Below are 17,979 nucleotides of genomic sequence, written 5' to 3' on the forward strand. Positions count from 1 at the left end.
TATATGATATAATTTTACTCATAGTCGGACACCCTCCAGAACCCGGACACGCTCCCTTGCGGCGTTGGTCCCGTCCTTTTTATTGAAAATTTCGAAAAGACGTGGGGGTTGGAAGTAGCCTAGGTGTCCGGTATTTAGGGTTATTAAACTACCTTTGTGTGAAATTTCATATTACGACGAATTTAATAAACATTACCCTGTTCGAGTGAATGAAATGGGGCAATTCGGCACTGGATGACGATCTCGCTACTGCTTACCGTCTACTCTCGCAGGCTTTGACTGGCTGACCTTACAATTCCTATATGTATGTGTTTGTGACAAGTTGTGCTGTGTTTCAAGCTGCTTATATAGAATATCGGGTGAACGGACAAGGAAGAACGCAGGCACCTATTATTACGCGAAAATTGCGAAAAAGCGTCCACCTACAGGTGAGCGCACGATAAGGCTGCGTCCGAATAGGCCTCAGAAGTCTGACGTAACGCAGAGCAAAAACCTTGCCCGTATATGGAATTCCGGTTCAAAGGGAAATTTCTCCAAGGAAAAAAATGAATGGATTTTCTCATAACCGTCCCTGTCACAGTCTGTGATTTAAACTGGCGTTTAAAACTTGGACGTTTTTATCCGGACACATTATTCTCTTAAATGGCACTAGATCCGCTGAATTCCAATGTCGTTTTTCAACCGAAACAATTATTTTGCTAACAAAAAAGCTAACACTGCTGCGCATGTTATTTACGTCACAGCTGTTGCGGTTACCTGGTAATGCTAGTGAAGCGCAAGTAGCCTAGTTATATTAAGATGTTTACAACGATATGTACAATTGTAAAAATAGAAAATGTATAATTTATTACACTAACGGGAAACAAGGGGAAGAAAACGGTTTTCGCGCGTGTATCGAAAAAATCGAAACAGCTCTGTGTGTAATGTTGTAATTGTGCGACGGGTCATCTCGGGTGGCTAACCACTTAGCCGTTAGCAATTGGCTTTTTAAAATGACACAGAATTTTTTTAGATTATAAAAAATGGATAAAAAGCATTATTTTTTCATATACAAAAAAACTTCCAAATGTCATAATTTTTTTTAAAGGAATTCGGAAATCGCCATTCATTTGTCCCAAAGGGGCGTCTATTTTTTGAACCGGAAGTCTCGAAAATGCTAACGAACCAGAAGGGAATGACGACACGACTTCTGAGGCCTATAGCCTGTGTCCGAATATTCAAAAAATTACGTCCTATGTCTTTTCCTAACCACTTTTCTTTGACCTCGGTGGAAAGCGTCCTGAGGTTAAGAAAAGACGTGAAGATAAATTCAATAGGACAACCGCGGTGCTAAGAGAATCCGACTGCACTTACACTAGGCCACGTATTTATGCGACGGCGGATGTTATTGACGTGAGTCTGCCGTGATAAAACTACAATGTTCCGCAGATGGACTACTATTTTTGGGGGGCTTTGTTTTACCCCCCAAAACGTTCCTGCTCGTGGGGTAGTACTTTCCGAAAGTACAGGAACCTTTTGGGTGGAGCTTGCAGCGCTGAACATTTCTGATTGGTCGAGTACTCGTAGCATTTGTGTTGTATTTATTTTCCGCCATTACCCGCCATGTTTGAAAATATGCAGCGGCAAACCAATTTATTTTCATAATAACTTCAAATCAAACTTGTATGTTATGCGGCGCAGTAGCCTACTTTTGGTTATAGCCTGTCAACGTCTTGGAATTATAACGTGTGCTCTTCTGTTCTTTTCTTGCTTTAGTATTTGTTTTATAAAATGCTAAGCATTCGTGCTGGGACAGCATATTACGTAGGCTACCAAAACATTCAAACGGATTAATTCGGTTGCTGAATATTTTCTTCCGGATTTTCTTTGTTAGCCCGTTGTAATTGACTCAAAACGTTTGATACAGTTATGTGAGGTATGCGGTAGTTCTGCATAATTAACATTGGTGATACAGTACAACCAAACTGGAAATCACCTTCCGCACTTTTTATCCGGGTAAAATAACAGGTTAATTCTAGTAATCTTCCCTTTAGCTTTTTCAGACTGCCGTAATTTTACTCAATTTTACTGCCATTTTTCAATTCCACGAAAAGACCAGGAAGACTATGGACTCATTTATGGTGCATGGTTCGCATCTGGAGGGCACACTTCGCTGCTCGGCTAGCAGTAACTTCGAAGGAAAGCAAACGGTGGCTGTACCACTACTAATTTACATTTTCACGCAAGTCCGAGTTTTCGTTCTATTCTTGTCATTTTGCGATTAGCCTATATGGAATTGACGACGAGAAAGTAATAAAACAGCAAATTGTTTACAACGTGTGCATGTTTTCTGCTGTTAATGAATGTGTTTGAGAGGATATATGAAAATCAATAAATACAAAAGTAACCATATATAGTCATTGTTGGTAACCCGTTGTATATAAGTGGAATAAACCCCTCCGGGCTGTCCCGGTTATTAGAAAATAATGTAGGCTACTTCGGTGGTAGTATGGGGTTACAGAAGAAATCATATGACAGATGGACCGACGACAACGTCGCTTTTTCAAACGTCAGTGGGCTAATTTGCCTAATCTTCGCGGTACTTTAGACCCCGGTGGAAACGCAGACAACCATTGGCTGAAGGAACCTTTTAGTTCCTGGTAAAGTAGTTCCTGGGACTGAAAGTTCCGGGTAATTTTGGTGGAAACGCGGCTTTAGATACTTCGCCCCGTGCGTTCTTACCGTGTTGTTTCATGCAGGCTATATGAACGTGGACAACTCGGTGAAAAATATTACTTCATTACCAAGTTTGGAATTTAAATAAATAAAGGAATATAGCCTACCAGTCACAAAAGTGAAACGAAATGGTTGTCACATTAGCCGCGTTTCCACCAAAATTACCCGGAACTTTCAGTCCCAGGAACTGTGTTTGCGACACAACTCCTTAATTAGCACTAAACAGGAACAGAAAACAAACTAAGATTGGGGAACTGGCGCCCTCTAGTGTGACGGTTGGATTCAGGTAGGGTTTTTATTTCCCAAAAATATATAAAAATAATTGGCACCCCTAAAGATTCTTACAAATAAAATAAAATCAAACTAAATCTACATCAATATTAAGAGAAACTCTTGTGGCATTCCATGGCTTCCTGTTTCACTGGTGGATTAAACTGAGAACTTGGTTGTGAAACCCATTTTTCATCTTTGCCACAGAGAAAGACAAAGAACTGACGAACTAAATTAAAATGGTTGCTGACCTTTGAAAATCAGGCCAATGGATCAAAAAATAAACTAAATATGCTAGTTACTACTGTGAGGGCAATAATGAAGAAATATAAAACTGCTGGAGGGCAGCATGGTGGTGTGCGTGGAGTTTGCATATTCTCATCTCATGTCTGCATGGGTTTCCTCCCACAGTCCAAAGACATGCAGGTTAAGCTAATTGGAGACACTAAATTGCTTGAATGTATGAGTGTGTAAGTTCATGGTGTGTGTGCTCTGTGATGGACTGGTGAACTGTTCAGGGTTTTTTCCTGCCTCTTGTCCAATGCATGCTGGGACAGGCTCCAGGCCCCCTCACAACCATGTCCAGGAATATGATGTAGGATGGATTTAAGGATGCATATACTGAAAAGAAAAATACGGTGGTGGATCTTTAATGTTATGGGGCTACTTTGCTCACACTGGTCCTGGGGCCCTTGTTAAGGAAAGCAGCATTGTGAACTCTACCCAAGTACCAGGACAATTTAGCCCTAAATCTGACCACCTCTGCCAGCAGACTGAAACTAGTGGATCTTTCAGCAAGACAGTGACCCCAAATTCACGTTAAAATCCACAAATAGAAAGGTTAATGATGCAGAAGCATCATTGTGCAATGGCTACAACAGTCTAAAAACTGCTGAAACTCCCTGAAAACCTGTGACTCAATTGAACAGCACAGCCCATAAGCACGGATCAACAAAGACATCAGGATCTGGAAAGATTGTGGGTGGAGGAAGAGTCTAAGATCCCTCCCAATGTGTTCTCTGGTCTTATAACACGTTATGTAAAAAGACTCAGTGCCATTATCCCTGCAGGGGGAGGGTGCACACAGTACCAAATACAGGGGTGCCAATAATTGTGATGCACAATTTTTGTAAAATTGTTGTATCATCTGAGAAATGTCGTTTTGGTAGTTTCCATTATATCATTGAATATATTCCATATGTTGGACAATGAAAATATACCTCAGCACTGGTAATCTTTATATTCAACAGTCTTAGTAATTGTTATCGTTGGTGCAGAATATTTTGGAGGGAATTGTATTACTGTACAAGTTTATGGCTCAGTTAATTTCCAGATTTGTCCCTGTCTGTTCTATGAGATTTGATGTATGTGTGTGTCTGTGTATATTATGTCTGTGCGTTATCATGTTCTTCTTGTGTATATTTACAGGTCTGCCAATTTGGGTCAGAACCCACTTATGAATCTGATCTGCTGTGTTCAGGTGTCCTGAGACAGGGGGCGCTGTTTCTAAAATGAGTTCCTCAGAGGAGACCGAGACTGACGATGGAACCCATGGCCTTGCGAGAAAAAGGTAAAAATGCATGAATCAGAAAGTCAATGTGCTGTGAGTTAGAGCTGCAGTAAGAAGATGAGTTTAACTGGAAGCTCTGTCTCCATGTGCTGTGAGTTAGAGCTGCAGTAAGAGGATGAGTTTAACTGGAAGCCCTGTCTCCATGTGCTGTGAGTTAGAGCTGCACTAAGAGGATGAGTTTAACTGGAAGCTCTGTCTCCATGTGCTGTGTGTTAGACCTGCAATAAGAGGATGAGTTTAACTGGAAGCTCTCTCTCCATGTTCTGTGAGTTAGAGCTGCAGTAAGAGGATGAGTTTAACTGGAAGCTCTCTCTCCATGTTTTGTTCACAGGCTCCAGATAGATAGGGCTGGGTCACCTGTACCCAGCTGTCTGTCTATGAAGAGTGACCGTTCAAGGGATCATCCAAGTGACCTCAGAGGAGAGTTCACAGGTGATCAAAGGTAATGAAACAAGTTCATATTGCATTAGACCTGCAGCAAGAGGATGAGTTTAACTGGAAGCTCTGTCTCCATGTGCTATGAGTTAGAGCTGCAATAAGAGGATGGGTTTCACTAGAAGCTCTGTCTCCATGTGCTGTATGTTAGAGCTGGAGTAAGAGGATGATTTTAACTGGATGCTCTTGTCTCCATGTAATGTGAGTTAGAGCTGCAGTAAGAGGGTGAGTTTCGCTGGAAGCTCTGTCTCCAGGTGCTGTTAGTTAGAGCTGCAGTAAGAGGATGAGTTTAACTGGAAGCTCTGTCTCCATGTGCTGTGAGTTAGAGCTGGAGTAAGAGGATGATTTTAACTGGATGCTCTGTCTCCATGTGCTGTGAGTTAGAGCTGCAGTAAGAGGATGAGTTTCACTGGAAGCTCTGTCTCCATGTGCTGTGAGTTAGAGCTTCTGTAAGAGGATGAGTTTAACTGGAAACTCTGTCTCCATGTTTTGTTCACAGGGTCCAGATAGATAGGGCTGGGTCCCCTGTACCCAGCTGTCTTTCTATGAAGAGTGACCGTTCAATGCATCAACCAATCAACTTCAGAGGAGAGTTCACAGGTGATCAAAGGTAATGAACCACGTTCGTATTGAATTAGACCTGCAGCAAGAGGATGAGTTTAACTGGAAGCTCTGACTCCTTGTGCTGTGAGTTAGACCTGCAGCAAGAGGATGAGTTTAAGTGGAAGCTCTGTCTCCATGTGCTGTGAGTTATAGCTGTAGTAAGAGGATGAATTTAACTGGAAGCTCTGTCTCCATGTGCTGTGAGTTAGGGCTGCAGCAAGAGGATGAGTTTAACTGGAAGCTCTGTCTCCATGTGCTATGAGTTAGAGCTGCAATAAGAGGATGATTTTAACTGGAAGTTCTGTCTCCATGTGCTGTGAGTTAGAGCTTTAGTAAGAGGATGAGTTCAACTGGAAGCTCTGTCTCCATGTGCTGTGAGTTAGAGCTGGAGTAAGAGGATGAGTTTAACTGGAAACTCTGTCTCCATGTTTTGTTCACAGGGTCCAGATAGATAGGGCTGGGTCCCCTGTACCCAGCTGTCTTTCTATGAAGAGTGACCGTTCAATGCATCAACCAATCAACTTCAGAGGAGAGTTCACAGGTGATCAAAGGTAATGAACTACGTTCGTATTGAATTAGACCTGCAGCAAGAGGATGAGTTTAACTGGAATCTCTGTCTCTATGTGCTGTGAGTTAGAGGTGCAGAAAGAGGATGAGTTTAACTGGAAGCTCTGTCTCCAGGTGCTGTGAGTTAGAGCTGCAGTAAGAAGATGAGTTTAACTGGAAGCTCTGACTCCTTGTGCTGTGAGTTAGACCTGCAGCAAGAGGATGAGTTTAAGTGGAAGCTCTGTCTCCATGTGCTGTGAGTTATAGCTGTAGTAAGAGGATGAGTTTAACTGGAAGTTCTGTCTCCATGTGCTGTGAGTTAGAGCTGCAGTAAGAGGATGAGTTCAACTGGAAGCTCTGTCTCCATGTGATGTGAGTTAGAGCTGGAGTAAGAGGATGATTTTAACTGGATGCTCTGTCTCCATGTGCTGTGAGTTAGAGCTGCAGTAAGAGGATGAGTTTCACTGGAAGCTCTGTCTCCATGTGCTATGAGTTAGAGCTGCAGTAAGAGGATGAGTTTCACTGGAAGCTCTGTCTCCATGTGCTGTGAGTTAGAGCTTTATTAAGAGGATGATTTTAACTGGATGCTCTGTCTCCATGTGCTGTGAGTTTGAACTGCAGTAAGAGGGTGAGTTTCGCTGGAAGCTCTGTCTCCAGGTGCTGTTAGTTAGAGCTGCAGTAAGAGGATGAGTTTAACTGGAAGCTCTGTCTCCATGTGCTGTGAGTTAGAGCTTTAGTAAGAGGATGAGTTCAACTGGAAGCTCTCTCTCCATGTGCTGTGAGTTATAGCTGGAGTAAGAGGATGATTTTAACTGGATGCTCTGTCTCCATGTGCTGTGAGTTAGAGCTTCTGTAAGAGGATGAGTTTAACTGGAAACTCTGTCTCCATGTTTTGTTCACAGGGTCCAGATAGATAGGGCTGGGTCCCCTGTACCCAGCTGTCTTTCTATGAAGAGTGACCGTTCAATGCATCAACCAATCAACTTCAGAGGAGAGTTCACAGGTGATCAAAGGTAATGAACCACGTTCGTATTGAATTAGACCTGCAGCAAGAGGATGAGTTTAACTGGAAGCTCTGACTCCTTGTGCTGTGAGTTAGAGCTGCAGTAAGAGTATGAGTTTAACTGGAAGCTCTGTCTCCATGTGCTGTGAGTTAGGGCTGCAGTAAGAGGATGATTTTAACTGGAAGTTCTGTCTCTATGTGCTGTGAGTTAGAGCTTTAGTAAGAGGATGAGTTTAACTGGAAGCTCTGACTCCTTGTGCTGTGAGTTAGACCTGCAGCAAGAGGATGCGTTTAAGTGGAAGCTCTGTCTCCATGTGCTGTGAGTTATAGCTGTAGTAAGAGGATGAGTTTAACTGGAAGCTCTGTCTCCATGTGCTGTGAGTTAGGGCTGCAGCAAGAGGATGAGTTTAACTGGAAGCTCTGTCTCCTTGTGCTGTGAGTTAGAGCTGCAGTAAGAGGATGAGTTTAACTGGAAGCTCTCTCTCCATGTATTGTTCACAGGCTCCAGGTAGATAGGGCTGGGTCACCTGTACCCAGCTGTCTGTCTATGAAGAGTGACCGTTCAATGGATCATCCAAGTGACCTCAGAGGAGAGTTCACAGGTGATCAAAGGTAATGAAACAAGTTCATATTGCATTAGACCTGCAGCAAGAGGATGAGTTTAACTGGAAGCTCTGTCTCCATGTGCTATGAGTTAGAGCTGCAATAAGAGGATGAGTTTCACTGGAAGCTCTGTCACCATGTTCTGTGAGTTAGAGCTGCAGTAAGAGGATGAGTTTAACTGGAATCTCTGTCTCCTTGTTCTGTGAGTTAGAGCTGCAGTAAGAGGATGAGTTTAACTGGAAGCTCTGTCTCCTTGTGCTGTGAGTTAGAGCTGCAGTAAGAGGATGAGTTCAACTGGAAGCTCTGTCTCCATGTGATGTGAGTTAGAGCTGGAGTAAGAGGATGATTTTAACTGGATGCTCTGTCTCCATGTGCTGTGAGTTAGAGCTGCAGTAAGAGGATGAGTTTCACTGGAAGCTCTGTCTCCATGTGCTATGAGTTAGAGCTGCAGTAAGAGGATGAGTTTCACTGGAAGCTCTGTCTCCATGTGCTGTGAGTTAGAGCTTTAGTAAGAGGATGAGTTCAACTGGAAGCTCTGTCTCCATGTGCTGTGAGTTAGAGCTGGAGTAAGAGGATGATTTTAACTGGATGCTCTGTCTCCATGTGCTGTGAGTTTGAACTGCAGTAAGAGGGTGAGTTTCGCTGGAAGCTCTGTCTCCAGGTGCTGTTAGTTAGAGCTGCAGTAAGAGGATGAGTTTAACTGGAAGCTCTGTCTCCATGTGCTGTAAGTTAGAGCTTTAGTAAGAGGATGAGTTCAACTGGAAGCTCTGTCTCCATGTGCTGTGAGTTAGAGCTGCAGTAAGAGGATGAGTTTCACTGGAAGCTCTGTCTCCATGTGCTGTGAGTTAGAGCTTCTGTAAGAGGATGAGTTTAACTGGAAACTCTGTCTCCATGTTTTGTTCACAGGGTCCAGATAGATAGGGCTGGGTCCCCTGTACCCAGCTGTCTTTCTATGAAGAGTGACCGTTCAATGCATCAACCAATCAACTTCAGAGGAGAGTTCACAGGTGATCAAAGGTAATGAACCACGTTCGTATTGAATTAGACCTGCAGCAAGAGGATGAGTTTAACTGGATGCTCTGACTCCTTGTGCTGTGAGTTAGACCTGCAGCAAGAGGATGAGTTTAAGTGGAAGCTCTGTCTTTATGTGCTGTGAGTTATAGCTGTAGTATGAGGATGAGTTTAACTGGATGCTATGTCTCCATGTGCGGTGAGTTAGGGCTGCAGTAAGAGGATGAGTTTTACTGGAAGCTCTGTCTCCGTGTGCTGTGAGTTACAGTTGAAGTAAGATGATGATTTTAACTGGAAGCTCTGTCTCCATGTACTGTGAGTTAGAGTAACAGTTAGCGGATGAGTTTAACTGGAAGCTCTGTCTCCATGTGCTGTGAGTTAGAGTTGCAGTAAGAGGATGAGTTTAACTGGAAGCTCTGTCTCCATGTGCTGTGAGTTAGAGCTGCAGTAAGAGGATGAGTTTAACTGGAAGCTGTCTCCATGTGCTGTGAGTTAGAGCTGCAGTAAGAGGATGAGTTTAACTGGAAGCTCTGTCTCCATGTGCTGTGAGTTAGAGCTGCAGTAAAAGAGTTTGTCTATGTTGTTTCTCATGATTTATTCACAGGATTCACTGCTCACTGGATTTAAGTCGTTCAGAAGAGAAGAGTTCAGAGAAATTGTCCTCCTCAGAACAGGTATGATATATTCTTGTTCTATTTCAATATTTGAAGTTAATATGACTTTCAGACGATCAGATTGAATATCTAATCAGGTTTATTAATGTTGCAGAGTGCTCTGGCCCTCTTTGGCTCACAGATTGATCGGATTCCTTTTTAGGATCCATAAACAATGGCAGTGGATGACTCCAAACAGAGTGTTTTAAAGTTCAAAGTTCAAAGGCTTTATTTGTCACATGCATATACATACATACAGTGAAATGCTGGTGCGACAAACTCCTTGTAGACTGTGCAACATAACGCTTCAATAATAATTATATACAGAAAAAATAAATAAATAAATAAATAATAATACTAATAATATAAAATAATATAAGATATGAATACAAATTAAAAGAGAGAAGAATATAAAGAGCAGTTATTTAAATAAAACGAGCAATACAAATAAGTAAAAAAAAGTAAGTTCTAATATAAGTCCTAAAATAAGTCATAGGAAGTGTTGACGTGTTGGTAAAAGTTTGGCATAACTTTTTTAAGGTTTGCCTTGTTGAAGTCCCCTGCCACGATGAGGGCAGCGTCTGGATGCTTGGTCTGTAGTCCGCTTAGCACATCATGTAACACCGACAAAGCCTCGTCGTGTCCGCTTGTGGTGGAATGTAAACGGCCCTAGTGATCACTGCGGAAACTCCCGGGGCAGGTAGAATGGACACTCAGCACTCAGTTTGTATAGTTAGCATTAAAAAATGTGTTGCACTGAGAAACTTAATTCAACTCAACAACTAAATTATTCCAAGGACATTCGTGATTCATCACAAGTAGTGTCCCTAAAAAACATAAATCAGGAGCAAAAGCTGCATTTCGAATATAGGCTTTAGACCTGCTGCTTGTTGTGTTCTAAAGTATCTTTTCCTGTTCTGGCCTTCCTACAAGAGAAAACATGAGACATTGCAGGCATTTAGCAGTCACTCTTAGTCAGAGCAACTTACACAACTTTTTACACAGCATTTACATTGCTTCCTTTTATACAGCTGGATATGAACTGAAGCAATGCAGGTTAAGTACCTTGCTCAAGGGTACAACAGCGGTGTCCTACCTGGGATTCAAACCTCTGACAAGACCAGCTCCTCACCCATTATACCATTACCCTAACTACACACTACCACCCACAATAAAGCAAGGCTTTGTTTCCATGGCTCTGATACACCAACCCACTTCATGTGTTTATTTCACACTGAGACAGCACACCTCTTCATGTGTTTATTTCACACTGATACAGCACACCTCTTCATGTGTTTATTTCACACTGATACAGCAGACCCTCTTCATGTGTTTATTTCACACTGATAGAACACACCTCTTCATGTGTTTATTTCACAGTGATACAGCACACCTCTTCATGTGTTTATTTCACACTGATACAGCACACCTCTTCATGTGTTTATTTCACACTGATACAGCAGACCCTCTTCATGTATTTATTTCACTCTGATACAGCACACCTCTTCATGTGTTTATTTTACACTCTGATACAGCACACCTCTAAATGTGTTTATTTCAGTCTCTCCTGCGCACTCTGATGAAGCTGAAGAAGACTGAAAAGTTGAAACTGTTTCAGAGCCATCTGAGTCAGGGTTGCCCAGAATGCTTTAATAGTAGAAGAACAGAAGATCCTTCTGTACTGGATACGTTTATGAAGATGAAGGAATTGTTCAAGGGTCATCAAATTGCTAATGACCCAGAATGCACTGAGAGAGGGCAGGAAGATCCTGAGGCCCTGTATATAGTTGAGAAGATGCTGGAGGCCTGTGGCATTGAGAGGTCTCTGAAGATCACACTCCATATCCTGAGGAACATGAAGAAGAAGGATGTCACTGACCCACAGGAGAGAGATGAGCAGCACAGTAAGAATTTTCTCTCATTGCTGCTGTGGCCATTAGAATGCTGAAATGAGTTTAGCCAACAAATATAACAGAGTACAAAATAACAGAGTACTGATTTATAATATTCACACTTTGATAATAGTGTTTTACATCAACAGTCTTGCATATAAAAACCATCACACACAACATGTACAGGAAGGCATTTCAATTCAAATATAGCATCCAGCAGTAATAATGGGGGCAATCAAATGCACATGAGATTAAATGTTTCCGATAGACTTTAAAACCAGGAGCCTTGGGATCAAAAGCCAGTTACTAAACCACTGTCCCATCAGACTGACTGCCCTGAGGTTTTATCCTGGATTAAAGAGCACCGATCATAATAATTATAAGATAATTAAATTACTGCATGACCCATGAAGACCATATTTACCATAAAGACACATCATACTATGAACAATTAAGAAATTGAATGTTTAAATGGAAATGAATCTGTGGCAAAAGAGGGCCACCCCTCCTAAACCAAACACACTCACGGGAGACACTGTTTCCGTTTCTTAGCACTTCCGTGCTATTTTATTTTAGCTCTTGGCTTTTCTTTGTACAAGCAGTAATAACAGGGCTTTTTCTCGCCTTCTCACCGGCGCTCCTCTCGCTCCCTCTGGCTTCCGGTCGTGCTTTTAAAAACCCCAGGCTCACTGTTGAAAGCAATCAGAGGAAATCAGCGCAATTAAACAATTAACAATTATCGGCGCTGATTACCTCCAGCTGACAGTTGTGACGAAGGGTCCGAGAGCCGCTCCTCTCACTCTCTCTCTCTGCAGCCGACGCTCAAACCACGCCCACTCCACCACAGAATCCTTTTTATGTTTTCATTGTTGTGTGTACAACAGTTTGTGAGAAGTGTGAAACACTACTAGAGGTATGGGCAACACTTTACTTGAAGGTGCAGTTATACCATATAGGGCATATCTTCATGATACATAACAAATAAACCTTGCCTGTTAATTTCACAATGTGTCCTCATGATACAGAATTATTTCATATTAACAGAAGAGATGTAACAGGGCTGGCCTTGTTTCGCATGTGTAATCAAAAATATTGTTAACTGTTCCATGTTTCCTACATTGGCGTTAATCAGTAATAACCTCTTGTTACCAAATTAGTTACAGTTTATCTACATAGGTATAGCTACAACTTAATGTGCAACACTTTCAGAGCTGTGTAAAACATTGTGAAAACTTTCTGCGTAAGTATGTTTTGTCTATTTCTGTTATTTTAAACATTGGTTCTCATATTTCCTCTCCTCAGATGAATTCAAAGAAAATGCCCAGCAGGCACTGAAAACTCATCTGAAGAAGAGGTTTGAATGTATATTTGAAGGTTTAGCAAAGCAGGGCCACCAGACCCTCCTCAATGAGATCTATACAGAGCTCTACATCACAGAGGGGGGAAGTGGGGGGGTCAATGATGAACATGAGATCAGACAGATTGAGATAGCATCCAAGAGACAAACCACACATGAGACTGCAATCATCTGCAATGACATCTTTAAGCCTTCACCTGGACAAGAGAAACCAATCAGAACTGTGCTTACAAAGGGCATTGCTGGCATTGGGAAAACAGTCTCTGTGCAGAAGTTCATTCTGGACTGGGCAGATGGAAAAGCCAATCAGGACATTGATTTCATCTTCACTCTTCCTTTCCGAGATCTGAATCTGAAAAAGGAGAGAGAATTTAGTCTCATGGAACTTCTGCAGCAATACTTTCCACAACTGAAAGAGATCAAAAGTTTTGAAGATGATGAAGTCAAAGTTGTGTTCATCTTTGATGGTCTGGATGAGTGTCGACTTCCTCTAGATTTCCAAAGCAATGAGATTTGCTGTGATATAACAGAGTCATCATCATTGGATGTGCTGCTGACCAACCTCATTAAGGGGAATCTGCTTCCATCTGCCCTCCTCTGGATCACCTCCCGACCAGCAGCAGCCAATCAGATCCCTCCTGAGTGCGTCCACCAGGTGACAGAGGTACGAGGATTTAATGACCCACAGAAGGAGGAGTACTTCAGTAAGAGAATCAGAGATGAGAAAAAGGCCAGCAAAATTATCTCACACATAAAGTCATCCAGGAGTCTCTACATCATGTGTCACATACCAGTCTTCTGCTGGATTTCTGCTACTGTTCTGGAGACAATGTTGGATAAAGTGAGTGGAGACCTGCCCAAAACTCTGACTGAAATGTACACACATTTCCTGCTCATTCAGACTAATGTGAAGAATGAGAAGTATCATGGCACCAATGAGACAACCCCAAAGAAAATGTCAGCATCAAATACAGAAATCATCCTGAAACTGGGGCAGCTGGCTTTACTACAGCTGGAAAGGGGCAATCTGATATTCTATGAAGAGGACCTCAGAGAGATGGGCATTGATGTCAGTGAAGCTTCAGTGTACTCTGGGGTGTGCACAGAGATCTTTAAAGAGGAGTGTGGGTTGGGTGAGGAGAAGGTCTACTGCTTTGTGCATCTGAGCATTCAGGAGTATCTGGCTGCCTTGTTTGTGTTTCATTCATGTGTGAATGAGAACAGAAATGTACTCAGAGCAGAAGAATCAAAACCTCGCAGTGACGGAGTGCAGCTGTCTGAGTTACACAGGACTGCAGTGGATCAGGCCTTGCAGAGTAAGAATGGACACCTGGACCTTTTCCTCAGATTCCTTCTAGGCCTCTCTCTGGACTCCATTCAGACTCTATTAGGAGGAATACTGACACAGACAGGAAGCAGATCAGAGAGCATTGAGGAAACAGTATTGTACATAAAGGAGAGGATCAAAGAGGAATCTTCAGCAGAGAGGACCATAAATCTGTTCCACTGTCTCAATGAACTGAATGACAACTCTCTAGTGGAGGAAATCAAGAATTTCCAGAGATCAGGAAAACTCTCTAATGAAAAGCTGGAACCACACCAATGTTCAGCCCTGGCCTTTATGTTACTGATGTCAGAGGAGATCCTGGATGAGTTTGACTTGACGACCTACAACACATCAGCAGCAGGTTATCAGAGACTGGTACCAGTAGTCAGGCACTGCAGGAAGGCCATGTGAGTATGGTGTAATAATTAAAGTAGATAGTGACAGCATGTTTTTATAAACACTTCATAGTTAAAGTGAAAATAGAATACAATAAAATTGTCAGGCAAGTGAGAATTATGATTTTTGAGTCAAGCTGTTTTAACAGATTGTGCCCTCATTTAATGAATACAGAAGTACCATCAAATGTAAAAAATGTATCCAACATGTAAAATGTATTTTATTGGATTTAATTTACATATTATCATTAAAGATACCAGTTATTAAATAATTAAATAATGGTCTGATAGCACAGGGGTTTTAGGCATAACTGCTATATTTGCTATTTCTGTATCATAAGTTAAGACCAGATCAAGAGTATGGTTATGAGAATGTGTGGACTGATGTATATGTTGATCGAAGACAGTAGATTCAGTGATAGACAAGAGTGCTGATCTGAGAGGATCACCTTCACTATCCATGTGAATATTGAAGTCCCCTACAATTACTACTTTATCTGAATTAACAACCAGGCTGGAAAGGAAATCAGCAAACTCAAGTAAAAAGCCACTGTATGGCCCTGGTGGCCTGTATACAATTGCAAGGATAAAACTGACTGCTTTTTTGTCTGGATGTGCAAAACTGAGAACAAGCACTTCAAAAAAGTTACATTTGAAGCCGGATTTCAAAGTAGCAAAAAAATTAAAATGATATACAGCAGCAACACCACCGCCACAACCCGTCAGACGGGGAACGTGAGTATAGCTGTAGCCAGGAGGGGTGGATTCATTTAAGGCAATATACAGTTTTAAGCCAAGTTTCAGTTACACATAAGATTTCAACTTGGTGATCAGTAATTAATTCATTTACAAGAGTTGCCTTAGGGGCTAGTGATCTGATATTAATTAATCCAATTTTTAGCTGAGTTTGGTCAGCCGCATTATTAGTAGAATTACAAGGTCTGATTTTTTGCAGATTAGGCATACAACCACCCCTATGGTCTTTATTGAACTAACATTTGTCCTTAACTTTGACTTGGACAAGTAAACACAAGTGTTACACTTATTCTTATCTAACTCAGTTTGGTAAAGTAGTTTGAACTGTGTTTGTGTAGAAATGTCAGTCAGTTAAGGACGAATGTTGATTGAATCAAATCCATGTTTTTTCAAAAGGGGGGAAGAATCCCCCTTTTATCCCTAGTCCATGCATAGATAATTTGTGAGTGGGAGATGACCAGAGAGTGCCTGCTCCATCTGTACCCCTCTTAAGAAAGAAGATGAGAGATTTTTTCAACATTATGATTAATGTAATGCTGGGTTTGGTTTGGGAGAGGCAAGTGTGGTTATGAATGAAATGTTTGTGTTACTGTATTGTGCGATTAGGTCAGGCAGTAAATGCACCATGTTACAAGGCCAGTAGTGCCACCCTGGTCTCTGCTTTATTCTGGTGTAGGCTGACCCAGAATCCAATAGTGCCTGTAGACAGAGTGAAAATAGGAAGGTAGAGGAATTGTAGGATATAATGGGTGTCAGGGTGAGGTCTTCTCAGGGGACTGTTAAAGTGCCTGTTTTTGAGGTAATTCTGTGGCTTATCTCAGGCTAAAGTCTGGCCTGTACAAGGTTCTGAAGTTTGCTGAAGCCTGGAAAATGTTAAATGGTGTCTCCTTGGACAGCACCATCAAATGTATCACTATTCCAACAAAAGGAACTCAAAGGGATCATTAACAGTTCCTACATAGCTTTGGTTTCACTATCTGGTTATATGTAACACCAGCAGAACAGATGCACTGCACTACATGGTTATATATAACCTCAGCAAAACAGACAGACTGCACTACAGTACCTGGTTATGTGTGAACAGATCACTTTTTTTGCATTCTTGTTTCTAAAGTGAATCTGGCTTTTGTATTGTGCTGGTTGTGTATTGGCTTGCAATACTGTGGGTAGTTAGTCACAGTTACCAGCAAAAGTAAAGAAGCAGAGCCTAACTCACTATCCACTCTGAGAGATTTTATTTCTGAGTTATTTCTTGCATCTTTACTTTTGGTTGTATCTGTGCCAAATGCCAGGAGAAAGGGGGCCATTTGGGTAAGAATTTCATCTGTAGAACTGTCAGAGTTCTGTCCAACAGGACGTCTAATTCTCAGGCCCAAAGTGCTGCAGTTGGAGAGTGTAACAAAGAACTTCCTCAGAGCATCACAAACTTAAAATCCTCAATATCACTCTTCATCACTCAGTGTGATTACTGTTACATTGCACATATCACATTTTACAGGATATTGCGCTATTTAAAAATACAATAATATATTAACTCTCTTTTGCAGACTGAACTACTGTGACCTCACAGAGAAGTCCTGTGAAATTGTGGCCTCAGCTCTCCAGTCATCAAACTCACCCCTGAGAGATGTGGACCTCAGCTACAATAACCTGGGAGATTCAGGAGTGAAGCTGCTCTGTGCTGCACTGATGAGTCCAACCTGTAAACTACAGAGACTGGGGTGAGTAGTGCTGTGTACTGTGTGACCTTAATTAAATAGAATTAGTGATTATGGATCTTTGCAGTGAAATAGAGGGTTGAACAGAGTGCTGAACCTGAAGAATCTCTTGTAGTTCACTTTGTTGATCCCCTTTATGAATTTAAAATACTCAGTCAAATAACCCTGAGTCTACTTTTACTAAGCTGGAAGAAGTTAAGCATCTGAAGTCTTTCCTCAAAACTTTTATCTTTCATACCAGGAACCAGTTTGGTTTCCCTTCTTCAACCTTTTCCAGATCCTCTATATCTTTCTTGTAGTACAGTCCCCAGAACTGCACACAATTCTGTAAGTGTGATCTGACAAAGGTATTGTATAAAATAAGTATAACTTCCTTGGATTTACAGGGCTCCAGACTAACTTTTTACATTGGTTGCACTGGTGCACCTAACTTTTTCATTTAGGTGCAGCAGCACATAATTTAGTTAGACCTAAATTCCTCCTCGGAATGCGAGACCTCGTTCTGACAAGAACTGTATAACGGAGACAATTCATTTTAGGAACTCGCGCCAATACTTCCCCTCCTCTTCGCGGCACTCCTTAAGTTCGTTGTCAATTCCGTGCACCTGTGTGCGAGCGAACCAGATGAGCATTGCATTTCGATGAGACTGGCTTGACTCTTGCTCTTCAGTCCGCCAAGAAGCATGTTTCCAATCAGAAAACCCGGATTGAGAAAAGGCAGATGGTGTCCCGCCGAAAAGCCGACAAAAAAAGCAATATACATTACCGGTTGTTGGAGAATAAACTAACCACTCACGGGTAACACTCTCCCCATTACGCAGATTACGCGAAAACAAGGTCTTACTCAATTGTCTGTTCTGATTTTTATACGATTGTTCTGATGCTGTGAATGCTATGTCTTTATTTTGACATGACAAGGATGCTTTTATTCCTTTGCTCACCCAATAGCTACGCAAGTTTTCGGTAACGGGTCCCCAACAAGCTACATCAGTGGATGTGGCTCCACATGTTGCATCTTTCCTCCCGACCGTGGCGCCTGCACCTGCTAGCGGAGTAGTTTCGTCAGCAGCACTGACAGTGCTGATGTTATCAGTGTCTCCGGAGCCGGGTTCCAGAGAAGGCGTA

At 41.9% G+C, this 17,979-nt stretch overlaps 2 protein-coding genes and 1 long non-coding RNA gene across 17 annotated transcripts in view; 2 read left to right on the forward strand and 1 right to left on the reverse strand.

Moving 5' to 3' along the window:
• Positions 1 to 17,979, reverse strand: part of LOC135245741 (uncharacterized) — a 165,426-nt gene that overhangs the window by 123,434 nt on the left and 24,013 nt on the right. The window lies entirely within an intron of this gene.
• LOC135245711 (NLR family CARD domain-containing protein 3-like) overlaps positions 1 to 17,979 on the forward strand; it is a 93,979-nt gene that overhangs the window by 52,416 nt on the left and 23,584 nt on the right. For 3 of the 15 annotated variants that reach the window (XM_064318964.1, XM_064318968.1, XM_064318972.1), the window contains 4 exons: positions 9,361 to 9,430; positions 10,971 to 11,313; positions 12,604 to 14,392; positions 16,684 to 16,857. In XM_064318964.1, the coding sequence (XP_064175034.1) occupies positions 9,361 to 9,430; positions 10,971 to 11,313; positions 12,604 to 14,392; positions 16,684 to 16,857 (2,376 nt within the window). Of the gene's footprint in view, positions 1 to 4,481; positions 4,556 to 4,886; positions 4,998 to 5,489; positions 5,601 to 6,033; positions 6,145 to 7,041; positions 7,153 to 7,643; positions 7,755 to 8,651; positions 8,763 to 9,360; positions 9,431 to 10,970; positions 11,314 to 12,603; positions 14,393 to 16,683; positions 16,858 to 17,979 lie in introns of those variants that run through there. The other 12 variants (XM_064318975.1, XM_064318973.1, XM_064318974.1 and 9 more) reach the window with 8 other exon arrangements.
• Positions 17,938 to 17,979, forward strand: part of LOC135246021 (uncharacterized) — a 9,278-nt gene continuing 9,236 nt past the window's right edge. Inside the window, exon 1 of the mRNA XM_064319513.1 lies at positions 17,938 to 17,976. Within this exon, the coding sequence (XP_064175583.1) occupies positions 17,938 to 17,976 (39 nt within the window). The remainder of the gene's footprint in view (positions 17,977 to 17,979) is intronic.

This window comes from Anguilla rostrata, chromosome 19 (genome assembly GCF_018555375.3).
Source record: "Anguilla rostrata isolate EN2019 chromosome 19, ASM1855537v3, whole genome shotgun sequence".
Classification (NCBI taxonomy): Eukaryota; Metazoa; Chordata; class Actinopteri; order Anguilliformes; family Anguillidae; genus Anguilla; species Anguilla rostrata.